Source organism: Clavelina lepadiformis, chromosome 6, assembly GCF_947623445.1.
Source record: "Clavelina lepadiformis chromosome 6, kaClaLepa1.1, whole genome shotgun sequence".
NCBI lineage: Eukaryota > Metazoa > Chordata > Ascidiacea > Aplousobranchia > Clavelinidae > Clavelina > Clavelina lepadiformis.
The window spans coordinates 17,691,234-17,706,241 of NC_135245.1; the positions used below are offsets into that span (position 1 = coordinate 17,691,234).

General features: G+C 35.5%; 2 protein-coding genes across 3 annotated transcripts; both read right to left on the reverse strand.

Moving 5' to 3' along the window:
- Window positions 1-570: 570 nt before the first annotated feature.
- Window positions 571-4,064, reverse strand: LOC143462034 (uncharacterized). Its single transcript, XM_076960035.1, has 2 exons — window positions 3,569-4,064; window positions 571-2,602 (listed from the first exon to the last, which is right to left on the reverse strand). The coding sequence occupies exons 1-2, from the start codon at window positions 3,590-3,592 to the stop codon at window positions 1,469-1,471; spliced, it is 1,158 nt and encodes a 385-aa protein (XP_076816150.1). The 5' UTR covers window positions 3,593-4,064; the 3' UTR covers window positions 571-1,468.
- A 3,918-nt stretch (window positions 4,065-7,982) lies between these two features.
- Window positions 7,983-13,819, reverse strand: LOC143462038 (4-hydroxyphenylpyruvate dioxygenase-like). Of its 2 annotated transcripts, XM_076960040.1 has the most exons (11): window positions 13,328-13,810; window positions 12,371-12,397; window positions 12,094-12,156; window positions 11,910-12,004; window positions 11,554-11,689; window positions 11,024-11,220; window positions 10,819-10,896; window positions 10,311-10,545; window positions 9,781-9,903; window positions 9,013-9,129; window positions 7,983-8,822 (listed from the first exon to the last, which is right to left on the reverse strand). In XM_076960040.1, exons 1-11 carry the CDS (start codon window positions 13,328-13,330, stop codon window positions 8,745-8,747), a joined length of 1,152 nt encoding a protein of 383 aa, XP_076816155.1. In that variant the 5' UTR covers window positions 13,331-13,810; the 3' UTR covers window positions 7,983-8,744. The 2 variants fall into 2 exon arrangements, with proteins under 2 accessions (XP_076816155.1, XP_076816156.1); XM_076960041.1 differs by lacking the exons at window positions 7,983-8,822; window positions 9,013-9,129 and adding an exon at window positions 9,138-9,682 and having other exon boundaries at window positions 13,328-13,819.
- Between the last annotated feature and the right edge of the window lie 1,189 nt (window positions 13,820-15,008).

Sequence of the window (15,008 nt, forward strand, 5' to 3'; positions counted from 1 at the left end):
AATTTGGATTCTGAAATACGTCAATTGTTACGTCATAATATTTGGTGTCTCTCCGCATTGTTTTCGTTTTTCTCACAACGGGGGGGGGGGGGGGGGGGGGCGACGTAACAAGAAAAACTTTTACAAATGTATCACTTGTAGAAATACTTAATTTACACTAAATGCATTTTCTTTAGTTTTATAATTATGATGTATACAGGAAGCCAGATGTTTTTGCTACTAACCTGTAAAAATCCGATCAGTTTACGACGTATAATTTTCGAGTCATTAACGATTGAAAATTTGTGTGCAGTGTCGGCCACACATAGTTAAAATAGTAATGTCGCGCACCCGGTTTAAATAGGGTAAAACCAACGTCAGCCAATATTAAAACCGTAAAATGAAGTAAAACTTAAATTTAGTATTGATTTAATAACCAGGTATTTTAGTAATTAAACTAATTGTATTGACACAAAATGAGCGGAAAAAAAAGAGAAAGTATGACCAAAATTATCTTAAGTATGAATTTATAGATACCACAGTGAACGGAAAAATCGTACCGCAATGCGTAATATGCTTAGAAAAGCTAAGCAACGACGCTTTGAGACCAAGTCGTTTGCAGCGTCATCTTCATGAATATAAAGACAAAACCTAGAAACAAACTTGACTGTTTAGCCGACCTAAGATGTGCATTATCTTTTACAAAGCCTCGAATTAAACGTTTGATTCCCCAAAAACAACTGCATCCTTCACATTAATGAAAGTTAATTGAAACTAAATTGTTGTTTTGTTTAATGCTTTTTATTTTGCAATGAGGTGGGGCGCGGATTTTTTAGGTACCTTCAAGGGGGGCGTGTGCCAAAAAGTTTAAGAACCCCTGCTCTAATGCTTAAGTATGCATACATAGTTGTGGGTTCGTCGATGTATTAAACTAAGCTGCTCTTCTACTTCTTGTCATCTATATGAAAACTTTGATCAACTGCAATTAAAAATGACAAAAAAGACTTCTTTTGAACCGAACAGTGATTTTTCCGACAGTTTTAACCAACATACATTTCAGTTGAGAACAATAGCCTTATGACGTCATAAAAAACATCCCAGGCCTACTGCTAAAGTGTGGCATGGTTGTTCCACATCGCTGATAAGGGTAATGCAATGTGATCAGGTGAGATAAAAAATAATTTCCTTACCCTTTCAGGGTTTGGTGCGGAAATTTCAAGACGGTGTTTGCAGCAATTGAAAACAAACAGGCAATCAGGGAAATCTTGTCTAACATAAGACGCTTGCACATAAGCCACACACAAGGTGGTAAGCAGCCCTAATGAATTTCACTGAATAAAACGGGTTGCGTGAAACAGTCACTCATTGCACAAACCTTTCTTGTTACAGAAGTTGTAGGCATGCAGACCACAACAACAAAGACAATCATCAGGGAAAGTGGCAAAACCCTCCCTGAGGGCTTCAAAAGTGCTGGGTGGTTAAAAAGGTGCTATGTAGTTCCTGATGATCCAGCAAGTACACACCACTTGGGACGCAAAGCCGCGAAAGACGAGAATCCAATCTTCTTTTCGGGATAAGTTTCTTTCCAGGAAGAATGCAGTTCCTTAAGATTGGATAATACCAGTCGCTTCTGATGCTGAACTTTCTCACCATCCTTATTTCGAACACTAACCGAATCCTTCATTCCAGGACACATTCGACTATTGTCATCACATTCATAAAAACCACGGACATCATTTTTAAGTTCTTCTGACAGCGTTTTGCCCTTGTTCTTATCACATATTCCCAAAATGCCCTTCTGCTTCTTCACATCACGACTTTTCTTCAATAGGTAGTTAGTGGCTCCAAATTCCTTCATAGTTCTATCTATTGTAAATGGTGACAATGTTAGTATCTGTACACGTTCTTGGTCGCTCTGAGACTGTACAAACTTTTCTTTTAACTGTGTCATTACGCTTTGGTAACGTTGGTAATCCTTTGCGCATTGTTCATCATCAGAATCTGAACTGTATAACGGAACTTCGTACGAAAGTTCTAGCTTCCTCTTCAATGTCCGGGTTGCTGATGCAAGTTTTTGTTTACCGTTAGTTATTTTAGTGGAGGTTGGCATGTGCGCGGTTTTAATTGGGGTTTCATCAAGATCAACTAATGTTGTATTGCGATTGACAAACGAGCTATTCACATTTTCAGGTGAACTATTGTCGACATCCATGTGCATTGCACGCGTTTCGTCGGTTTCATCTTGTTTTGATTGAACCTTTTGCCTTTGAAGAATCATTAAACACTCTATACACACTTTAACACCAGGTACTACAACACACGGAGGATCACTTAGTTTCTCAAACATATCCAAACTAACGACACGTAATGATTTAGTCCTAGATTTCCCCGGATGTTTATTCGTCGGATCGCAACATTTTTTCTTGAGTGTAGAAAACTTTGTTAAGAGTTCCTGCTCATGATGGGAACATATCGTCTTGATGTCGTACGTTTTACGCCCAGTTCGGAGTCTCAGCAACCTGATTTCCTCGTATTTGGTTGTGCTACGTATGAAACTGGTTCGTGTGTGTCGAAATTGGTGGCAGGAACTTTCTTCTGAGTAAAAGCTACAGTTGTCCATGTCCTTGAAAATAAGTCATGGATTATATATACGATTAGAATCGACTCTAAATTACAAACAAATTAAATACCGGTATGTATCAATGTCATTTTGAATAAAAGGTTTGTTCATGAACAACTTTGGTATATCATCAAAAAACTCAAACAGGAGAATGTTCTTATAATTATGACAATTACGATGAGAACTTCGCTAAAGCATGTTAAACTTACAGCATCTTTTCCTCAAGCACCAACAAAGTCATATTAGCGAGGTTTCAGTAAAAATATGATTGTAAACAGGAAAAATGTTTTACTGGAAATATATTACATAGTGTTCAGATAAGAACTCTGTGTATATTTTGGTTCATGTTGTAAGAGATATAATTATGTTGAATTTCAGATTTTTGTCATTGTCAGACTTTATAAACATGAATTTTGTTTTATACGATTGTGATTTGAATTGGTTGTCATTAATGCAATTATGGAGACTGTGCATTTTACCATATTGCTGCAGGGTGTCAACACATCCCTATATATTTGTGCTTTTTATGTAAGTTCGCTTATGTTTTCTTTCATCAGGTCAGCCATTTTAGTGAATTGTTTCTGAACAACTTACCAATCGATCACCATGTGTTTGCTACAGAACGTTTGAAACTTTAAATACTTTACACGCCAATGCACTCATTGATGTGAAATTTGTTTGCTACCCATTTCCATTTTATAAATGTAATTGTGACCAGGGGATAGGGCGTTTGTGTCGCAATGGAAAGGTCTTTTAGTTTGAGCCTTGGCCAATTATCGTTATTTCTCTAAACGTGATTATCAGGTTACCAAGAAGGCGATGCTCTGTTAAGTGCCTCGCTTAGTGGAAGAGTGGTAGATTATGGCTACTTTATATAAGTATATACTGTATATAAACTGGTAAATGAATAGAATTATAATAAAATACAGAGATAAATTGCAGATATTCTGATTAATGAATTTGTACTTACATTTTGTCATCTCGGTTGGCCATTGATTGATGTTCATATACGATTGATGATCACTACTCTCAGGTTAAAACAACTTTCCCAAAATAACTAAATCTAATCACATGCACTTATAACTGCATTATCTGCAACAACACCTGTTGAATGACTTGACAAATTTGGACTAAAAAAGTAAAAGGTAAAGATAAACTTGCCAAAAATAATGTTAAAATACAACTGAACACTATGCCTTTAAAGTTTCTGTGTCTATATCAGCAACCTCGCAAACAAAGCTGGCTTCTTTTAGACTAACTAGTCTGCTAAACTAATGGATCACTAGTGATCCATTCCGCTCGCAAGCTGTTAAGGTCTGGATAAACTCTCACATATCTCCTGTACTGTTAGTGTAAACATATTGTGTATATTATGCATTAGAAGGTTCAAAATGGTCATTTTGTGGTCAGGTATGCCCACTAAAGTGTATTTTATTAATAAACCAAAAATACTACATCTCTGGATTTTTTATATGTTGTAGGTAACATCTTGGGGTATAATTTACACTTAATTTAATTTCAAGGTCACGTGGCCCACAAGGTCAAACAATATGTCAAAAGGTCACAAATATTTAACTTGCTCCTATCAAGAAAAGAATTTGGATTCCTTGTGAAATTACCTTTCTAATGACACCAGTTTCATCAAAATCGGTCTACAGGTTACCAAAATATCAGGGCCTAAAATTTGGCGACCGCGTCCGTTTTTGCCAAAATTCGAGGGCCTATATCTCTAAAAACCACTGGTCCGATTGAGCTAATATTTTGGATTTGGGCTAATTATGCTAAGACCTCCCTACATACCAAATTTCAGCAAAATCGAAGAGGTAGGGGTTAAGATTTAACTTTTTTTTGGGTGATTTGACATGGAATGACCGTACAAATGGAAAGTTGGCACAACCACCAAACTTATGCATGATTTACCTTCAAAACTGCAGCAGCTAATACAGAAGCAACCTTTTGAAATACGCAGTTAACGCACCCGGCATTTTTCAGTAGTGTTATGCGCTGTAACTCGCCAAATACTTTCTCAAACCAAATGCTGATGACTAAAACGCGATTCCGGATGGGACTGTAATGAAAAGCGGTATATTTTACCTTAGCCTGAAAGGTTTGCCCACTTACACTACAAAGTCTGTTTCCTTGTGTATATCTTAACAGTGAACTTTGATAGACTTCAGCAATAATGACTCAGGAATGACTACTGTATAATCTGATTATATTTGAAGCTTCTTTGAACGAACAAATCAAGCTAGAGCACCGCGACAGCAACAGCACAAAGACGTGCCGCGGCGCCGAACGCAGAAACCAAAAGGAACTGAGTAAATCAAAATGCACGAACAAGGGAACAATCGATTACGTCACGCAGTGTTATGCTTCACTGATTCCATAGATGGAAATTCTATGTAGTAAACAATTTTGTATTACATTAAGTGATATATTTATCACATAACCTTCCCCAAGGAAATATCGTAAGTTTTTTTGAAAAAAAAATGAACGGTATTTCATGATCATAATAAAAACAATTCTCGGTGAACAATAATTAAAACAATAGTGTGGATAACGAAAGTCAATATAACACGTTAAATGTAGATCACATAACAATAAACGTTGAAACATAGTTACAATACAATTCATATTGGCAATACATTCGCAAAAAGACAGTAATATGTTTTCTGTAACACATAAGGCAAAATTAGTATACAAAACAAACAATGATGACATTTATGTCACGACTTTAAATAGAAAACAGAGCACAGGATGTCATTTGACACATCACGCGTATGCTAGCTGCGGTTTCTTGCGCAGGATAGCAAAATGAGGAAACGGCTGCAAATGTTTCATCTCACATGTCGTGACGCCGATTTCCGTAAACAACTTTAGTATAAAATTCTCTTATGCTCACGCGATTTCAGCATCTGGTTTTACCAGTATAGCTGTGTGAATATTTCACTTGGAAATACGCGTATTACAAAATATATATAAAATTAGTCAAATACGTTTTGTAATTGACATTCAACATAGTGTATCGGTGTTAGCCTTGGGCATTTGTTTAACCTTCGAAAACAACCGCTATGTTTTAAAGCATAACAAAATAACACAAAGAAATATTTCTCCACGGCATGACTTAAACCGTTTAGAGAGTATGGCAACTAAGCCACCATCGATTAAGGTAAACTACACAATAACGCTATAATATATACTACATAGAGAAAAAAACAAACAAAAAATCATTACTGAATGTCCAAATACCGACAAAGTGTTTTCACTGGAGTGCTTTGTTCGTCGGTCATTGTTGCATTCGAAGTTGGTTGAAGTCCAGGCGATTCATCGTCACAGTCGTTGTAGTTGATTTGTTCGAATATCAAATTGTCGAGATGTCTGTCGGCTATATCCAATGAGTGTTGTATGAGTTGTGGATGAGACATATCTTCGAAACTTCTAGTCTGAGATCACTAGACTTCTCTCAACCTCAAATTTAATTGTTCATAGGTTGCTCAAAAAAGAAAAGCGTAGTTCTCAGCTATTTCGGCTCCACCACACTTGTAATGGAAATGTCTTTTTTTTTTTATCGTCAATTCGTCCTCACTCGGCTGCATCAGTTTGTAATGAAAGTGGTATATTGGTTCCTTTGCCTGAAAGGTTTACCCACTTACACTACAAAGTCTGTTTCCTTGTGTATATCTTAACAGTGAACTTTGATAGACTTCAGCAGTAATGACACAGGAATGACTACTGTATAATCTGATTATATTTGAAGCTTCTTTGAACGAATACATCGAGATAGAACATTATAACAGCAACAGCACAGAGACATGTTGCGGCGTTGAACGTACGACTGAAAAGAGACTGAGTAAAACAAAATGCACGGACAAGGGAACAATCGATTACGTCACGCAGTGTTATGCTTCACTGATTCCATAGATGGAAATTCTATGTAGTAAACAATTTTGTATTACATTAAGTGATATATTTATCACAGGACTAATAGTAGGTTTTGTTGAAAGTGATACGCCAGTCAGTCGGCAGTAAATAACCTTTCTGTTAACATGTTGTAACACTTGCTCTGTAACTGTAACGTGCAGCTTACAATCTACAATCCGGCGTTGAAGCTAACGGGAAATTCACTAGAAACGTTAACCTGTTTAAAGGTCACCAAAGCATCTCGGGCTATTGAACTTCATTGCAGGCTAGTGATGTAATCACAACTCTGACTTCACGTCACCTTAATATAGTTACTTGTAGGAAATCACCAACGCCCTTAGATTGATAACAGCTAACAAGCCCTACAAGAGCGTTTTTCACTTCAAGAACAAGGACAACGTCAATCCACTTTTGGCTTGCGGCCTCTTCTAAAATGGCGGAAGCAATTAACGTCTTCTTTGTTGGGTTCAAATACGATTGGCTGAGATGAAATAGGCGGGAGGTGACGTCATCGAAAAATCATAATCATTGTTTTTTCATACCAACAGCATTCTAGTTAGACATGTTGTCAAATTTATAGGCAAACCTGTCCAATGTAACCTTTTCGGAAACTTACCCAATAATCGATATGGATTTTACATTTCGTTGCTAGATATGTTTCCAAAACTCTGAGTGCATATGTTTGCCTAAAATCTAGATTATAAAACGACAGTCAAGGCTATAGTCGAGAAATATCACAGATACTAGTACTGGTAAAATAATGTATGGGCTTCACGTCACATTTTAATTGTTCTGCGCTGTAAACAAAAGTTTCCTGCTGTAAGTTATTAAACGATTACTGAATTTTTACAGTGCTTTTACTTGATGTTTTTACATTTCGGTTTCAGGGTTCTTTTCCATTAGTAAATTGTGACTACAATAATATTTGAACTTCTGAAAAAAATATGGAAACATATTTTTACAAAACTGCTAAATCTTTGCTTGCGTGACTATAAAAGGTATTTTTGCGTTTTACCGCTTATGAAAAAAAGTAGCAAAAAACTTCGATTTTGTGTAGGCTATTTATGAAAAGAATTTTGATTTGTATTTTGCCGAACATTTTTTTCAATACAGAATTACAACTTAATTCAATACAGCATTGCAAGAGGTCGTTTAACCGATTAACCTGTAACTTAAGCAACAAGCTCGTTAGGCTAAAGCTGAACAACTACAAATTCGTTAAACCAACAGATATACACTGTACTAAGGGTTGAAACTAGTTACCATGCATATGCATAAAAGTAACTTTTTACGAATACTTGATCAGTGAACGGACTGGAAAAACCAAACAGAAAATCATGAGCACAAATAAGTTGCTTTGCCAGAATCATAAGAAAAGCTTGGATGGCGCTTGAGTTACTTACGCGTTGGGCAAGAGCATAATCACAAACCATTGTATTACCATTAAAAAAAATTACATGCCTTTGGAGACCGCTGTTTTTTATTGAATATTGGTGTTATTGGCACAGTGCTAATAATGAGGTGGCTGACAAAAAACTGTGCATAATTCCATCAATTACAACACACAAACAGTAAGGCATATACTCTATGTTCCTTCCACACGCTACAATTACATAAACACGTTTAAAAATAAAAGCTGAAGTATTTTCTGGGTAAATGTATCGGAATCGAAGAAAATTAAAATGATCAATATAATTGCATTATATAGTACAACGGCTACTAGTACAACGCGGTTAACTACAAACGCAAGCAGACACACGGTTAAAGGTACATTAAAATATTGTGTAGCGATTTGTTGCATGATATACAAAGTGGCTATTTTGCTGACAGAATGAGCTGTACAAAATAAGTTGTTTGGTCAGTAGGACAAGGGTAATGGCGAGAAACAGGTTAAATCAATAGTACACTAACACTGTTTACAACAGATTTCTATTAGAACAAACCTGAACTATGGACTTAACTTTGAGCAACAAGAGATCTAAATTCTTAAGTGTCAATTCAGACGCCCTTTATTCCAGAGTCAATCGTTATCTCCATTGCGTTGAATTTTAAACAACTTATGTGTTTTATCATTTACAAAATGTCCAATATGTGCCACAAAATAACTTACATTTTCAAGTATTTTACCGGTAAAAAACGTTTTCATTGATCAATTGTTTGCTAGTGAAACAGACAATACATTTCGTGTATGTACAACTAGCTTATTTGCACAAGCTAAGTTGGTTTAAACAAGATTTCCCCTTGTTGCCTGGTCGATTTCAATTGCTTCGAACAGCGTCTTGAAATTACCGGCACCGAAACCCTGAAAAATTAAGGAAATTATTTCAATCACGACTCCTACATGACTACATTGCATGATTGCATCTCAGTCTATCGATATGACGCAATCAATGCGTGTGTTTATGGTGTTGTAAAGAAACTTTGCATTACTCGTTAAACACAACATGGTGTTGAAGACTATAAAAGCAGCTGGTACTTTGCAATGCTTATACCTGGTGGTTACGGCGTTGGATGACTTCTAAGAAGAAAGTCGGTCTGTCTTGCATTGGTTTCGTAAAGATTTGAAGCAAATAGCCGTTTTCATCAAAGTCCACTAAAATGCGATGTTTCTACAACATGTAACAAAAACACAACCCATTTCGTTGAACAAAATGGTAAAGTAACTTCGTGTTTAAGGTTGGACTATCCGGATATCAGTTAGCAATTTTAGCTATCTGATATCCGGATAATATTTGGTCGGTTAACCGGATTACAAACACATAACGTTATTAGTGCGTTTATACGTTTTTATGACTTTTTAACAAATTTTAACTCCTCTGTTTTCAGAAACGGGCAGTTTAGCAGAACGGAAGTGGTGTTTGACTCCTTGCTGAACTTCATTTAAAACCTAGTTCACAGCTCTTTGTCCTCTATTTTAAATGTTAAATGTTGAAAGAATTCGTTGTATTACGTCACAAACAATACGCAAATTTGACCAAAATGCACAAGTAGAATTATAATTATCCCTAAGGCGTTAACACTTTAATTATTATCCGGATAGTAAATATTTATTGATATCCGAACTAACCCTAGTTGTGTTACTTGCACACGTTGCGGCTTTGCACATTTCCTTTCAACAGTGCCAAGTGGTTATTATCCAGCCATTAAGAGCACAGCGAGGCACTAAAACCAACCAAAGAGGTTGGTAAATGGGTACCAAAAAAACATTGGTGTTTGTTTCTGTGACATTATTAGGAATTTTATTCAAGATAGTTTTCTACCTGAATTAAGTCCATATCTTCGCTCACGACAGTTTTCGATTTGGAGAGTTTTTCCTTGAGTTTGACATAATAGGAGTCTGGTATGGTGAGGAATTCCATGCCTCTATCTCTTAAGTGAGTTATCTAAACATCCCGTGGATATCAGTAAAGTGGTTAAAGTGGTCATGCATAACATGAAATATGTTAAAACAACATCTCTCTTCAAACAAATCAATTTGATAAAAATATAACTGCAACAATTTACTGAAGTGGTTTGGAGTATGCACTAGGCTGGGTAACCATTACAACACCACTTAAATAAAAGTGCATTGCTTTAAAGCGATTTATATTTTGTGACATTATAATCATAATAACGATGAATTAAAAATATTTTTCAGATGTATGTCATATTTAAACCATGATAAAAATAAACCAAGGTAAATATTGAGCGTTATCTACGTCCTTAGAGCCAAAGAAAATGCTGATAGCTACCACACAATGATTACGATAAAACATTCCCAAAAAGCCTTCATTTTGTTTCAGAAACTTACAGATTTTAATATGTCATTGGTTCTCATGGCGATATGCTGGACGCCAGGACCATCATTGTAGTCACAGTACTCTTGAATTTGGCTCTTTCTCTTCCCATTAGCAGGTTCATTGATTGGCATTTTTATAGTCTCCTGGAAGTTAGTGACAACGACTGAACGAAGTGAGCTGTACTCTGTGTGTATCAGATCATCATCAATTGACCAAAATTTATGAAAGAGAAGGTTATCTTCGTACCTACAAAATAAATTTAGTTATTACGAATTTGATATGCATGGATTGACACCAGTTTTGCATGATTTCCTAAATCTGCTAATTTGCCCATTGAAAAAACAGACCAGTTGTTTCATAAATCCATGTATTGAATTGGGACATAGTTTAGTTATGCGTAAATTTTTATTACTTTGAAACATTTAGTCAGTTAGTCAGTCAGTCAGTTAGTCAGTTACATTCAGTCATTTAGTCAGTTAGAATCATTTAGTTAAAAATCATGTAGAAAGTCTTATTTACCACTTGGCAGTTGGGTCCATGCCACGGTCAGGTTGGTTGCCAACAACGTGGTCAATGAACTGTAAATCAATTCCAGGTCTGTTATGAAAAAAAATAGCAACATCGAATTTAAACCGAAAAGAATAGAATTAATAACTGGTCTTGCATTTAAAATTTGGAAATTTGAGCCTAATTAAAAAACACATAGATACTTTTTAGTACATACAATGTTTTGTAAAATGATGGAACATTTAATGGTGCCTTATAACCAGGCAAGAATAAGCCAGAATAATTTCCCCGCTCAATCAGTGTGTGCGTTGTGTCACCATAAGTGCGAACTGTTGCAAATGTCACCGTTCCACCCTCGTCGCTCTCAGTCCACAAATCTTTAACAACAACTAGGCCAGGCTGGGACTTGGCAACCTAAATACATGGAGAATCTCAATATACGAAAAGGAGGAAAATAATGTTAGAGTTTAGAGATATCGACGTGTCACAGAAATAGCATTGCCAAGACATTAGGACAGATCATCAAACTGATATTTCACTGAAATCTTTTTAATTTTAGCGCCTGACATCAAACTTAACACTTGTTCAAAGTTAGTGGTAGGCAAATATTTAGCGCACTAATACACAACCTATAAAGATCAGTATTAAGTAGTATCCTAGGTAGTCAAAAGGACAGAAAACTTGGCTTTATGTTGTATGTTGATTATACAGAAAAGTACAAGCATGGTTAAGAGTTAAATCCCATACTTTCATCAACGCAGAAATGTCTTCCACAGAAAACGAAACATCTTTTACAGCATCCCCATGCTTTTTGATGTGTTCTCCATAGGCTTCGTTTCCTGGATTTAACGCAGACTGAAACTCAAATATGATGTCTCCTTGCCTACCCAAATACAGGTTTGAACAAAATAAAATTAAAAATGTTTATAATTAATAACATAAAACTTTCCGGTACATGCAGAAAATACCTACAGCAAATAAGTGGATAAAAGTAGGTGATTTATGAAAAAACAGTTTTTAACAAATTGACATATGTTCTTCATTTTAAAGCACCATATCAAATACTATACGTACAGATGTGAATCGTTATATGGCAATGCTACCTGACAACATGAGACACAATGTTTCTTTCTCCAGTCTCAAGGCCACGATATGCATGAAGTTCAAAACCCATATGAGTACAATAGTAAGAGGCAGCCTGTAATATACACATGCATGTACAATGTGATTCGAATCGGCTTAGCCCACCATACTATCGTTATCTTGTTTTTTGTCCTTACATGTTACCTGCTTTGCGTTTCCAACCCAAAATGTCACATGATCAAAGCATTTGAATTCTCCTTTTTCATGCTGCAATGGTAAAATAAACTGAATGCATTTGATTTATTTATGCTTGTGACTCTGTTATCTGTGACTATCTGTTCATATGACACAAAGTAAAGGACTGAGTGAACCTTTTTTTTGTTTAATCAAGTGTATGAATAAACAAGCAGCAAGAGCACAGTACTCAACAAAATTTGATAGAAATACCATGACATAATTGATAGGTATATACATTACAAACCTTAGCACCTTTTTCTTGATAGTAAGTCTGAAAAATATAAAACTTTGTTGAAAAGCATTTGCAAATACATTAAAGAAAAATTATAACCAATGCCCGTAGGTAGTGGATCAACCTTGTCTGGTATGGTATAGTAACCTTTATCTTCACCCAGAAAGTTTTTAAATGACTTAAACTCTGACAGGCGCTTCTCACTGTATAAGCCTCAGTTACTGAGCTTGTCCACATACATTTTTGGTTGTTATATTGTTTATTTAGTAGTGGTAGTCTTGCCTGAACTTATAACTGTTCACCATAAGTACTGAACAGGAGCAAGCAACATCTATGTCTTACATAATTAAAAACTTACAACTTAATAGAATTTATAAGTATCAAACACCAGTTCACATCATTGTAGGCCTAGTGCTTAATCTTTTTAACTATTCAACCAGCTGATTTCCAAAATTTGTGTGTATGTCAAGATAGAAAAGTTTTTTAGTATTGAAAAGTGAAAATGAGATAAAAATGAGCAACTGCTGATACACCAATCATTGCAAAATTGAAAACTTTCCAGTATATAGGCAAGTCATAACTACTAATCAATAAATAAATGTATTAACATTCCTTGAAATTAATACTTGTAAAATCGTTGGTTCTTCTTTACTTTTGTCCTACCATATCAGAATTAAGTTTTGCAAAATTTTTACCTTATATCCTCTCCTCAATTACCTTATAACTCCTTCCCATTCAGGACTACTTGAGGAAGTACAAAAACACAAGAGACTCAAAACGTTAGGTCTATTGCTAAAATATTCATCTGATAGGCATACAGGTTAAATTTTTAATCAATTTATATTGGCATAGGCTAGAATATGGTTATGAGTAATGATAATAATATAATTAATCGGCCGAGACGCCATAAAGTTTTGTTGCAAGATTAAAAAAAAGTTAGCACAATACTCAGATTAATTTTTCACTTACCATAATTTCGTAGAAATGTAAATGTGCCCAAGCAGCAACTTTTTAAAAGAATAAAACACTGCAGGAACAGGAATAAAAAATAGCTAGCCCGGCTTATAGCTGTAGACTTATAGAAAAACACGGTTTAGGCTATATGGTTGTTTACCACAAACCGAATTTTAACGACTATACGAATGATTAACAATAGTGTTATTCGACAAAAGTCTAAGTTCCGTAACATAAAAGCACACACCGCACGTTGAGAATCACCTACACACAACCACAGCCGTCGACACGATTCCTACATTTTAACAACTAACTTCTAATACGAGCTAACGAGCATGTCTAGGACATGTGGCTCAGTGACCTACCTACTTTGTTTGCCTTCCCTGAATCACAGCTGAAATGGACCACGTCATTGGCTGATAGAGGCAACGCCTTCTTTTCCACGAAGCAAAGGATGCAGAAGTAGAGGACATCTGTAAATCATTTCCAAAAAAACAAAGTCATGTCATGTCGTACGACATTGCTCCAAGTCAAGTGCAATTTTGTCATGATATCTTTTACGGCGTGTTCAGCTAAATGAAGAAAGGACAAAAGGTCAACCACGTTATTGGCCTCGAAGTGAAATCGACTACGTGATTAATTACTTGAAGGGATTCTTCAATTCCTCACAATAACACAATTTAAAGATTTGGAAAAAAATGTGACAAAAAGAAGACGATATTTTAACAGAGGAGCCACAAAAGCAATGTTAATGAAAAAGATGTTTCATTTTTGCTCGCTATTACAAAATAGCATTTCACTTGTTAGAAAAATTTAATGTAAATGTGGGAATATAGTACCTGAAAGACAATTTAAATATTCTAAGGTGTATTTTAAGAGCATAATTGTCCATAATATACGTTCTTGATCATACAATACTGAGCAAATACGTCATACCTCACCAAAAGGTTAAAAATATGCACATTTTCACGCTAGAATGATCTGCAAAGTGATGCGTAACAAAACAAAAAGACAATGATTGAAAAAAATAATCCACAGTAAATTTTTAGTTCAACTTCGACAGAACTGACAATGTCTGCAGTGTGACGGTTTTGTAAGTGCAATGTTCTACTGCGGCGTTTGTAAGAATATTATGCCGAATTGTATAAGATATTAGCCTTGCTTATTGACGTTTATTGTTATAGCAGAGCTCATCAGCTTTATTATGACTTAAACTGCTCTTTATTTGAGAAAATTAAGTTGAAAGGGTGAATGTCAATGTGCCTCATAATTCCACAAAGCAAAAGGGTAAAATGTTTTGTTTGACTCTGTCCAAATTAAATCTAACTGAGAGACGTTAGATGTAGAACAAAGTTTGACACATAGATAGTTAAATGTTTGGAATGGCTTGGTGGCTGGCTGAAAATCATTTCTAGATGACAATTAGGCTTAGGCTGTTGTCAAATGGCGTTGGTCTGTAAACCTCTTGTGTTAAGCAAACCATAACAATAAATGTCCATTGCTTTAATAGTACGGTATTTAAGTAGTGTACGTTGTCAGTATATCTTAAAAGTGTTTTGTTGGCTTGAGTTTTGATGCAAGACATGGTGGCATAATAATGACACTGCACGTAACATTTACTCGGAACTACAACTTTTCAGTGGGTTATTGCATTCAATACTTTTTTGTGCAGTCGTATAAGTTATTAAACGGTTGT

Bases quoted from the DNA above. Each gene is read 5' to 3' on its own strand.
- LOC143462034 (XM_076960035.1), bottom strand. From the start codon at position 3,592: ATGGCCAACCGAGATGACAAAATG. The intron at 2,603-3,568 runs TAAGTACAAATT...CTTATTTTCAAG, and splicing joins CCAACCGAGATGACAAAATG to GACATGGACAACTGTAGCTT.
- LOC143462038 (XM_076960040.1), bottom strand. The intron at 11,221-11,553 runs GTATGGGATTTA...CCATGTATTTAG, and splicing joins ACATTTCTGCGTTGATGAAA to GTTGCCAAGTCCCAGCCTGG. The intron at 10,546-10,818 runs GTAAATAAGACT...TTTATTTTGTAG, and splicing joins ATGGACCCAACTGCCAAGTG to GTACGAAGATAACCTTCTCT.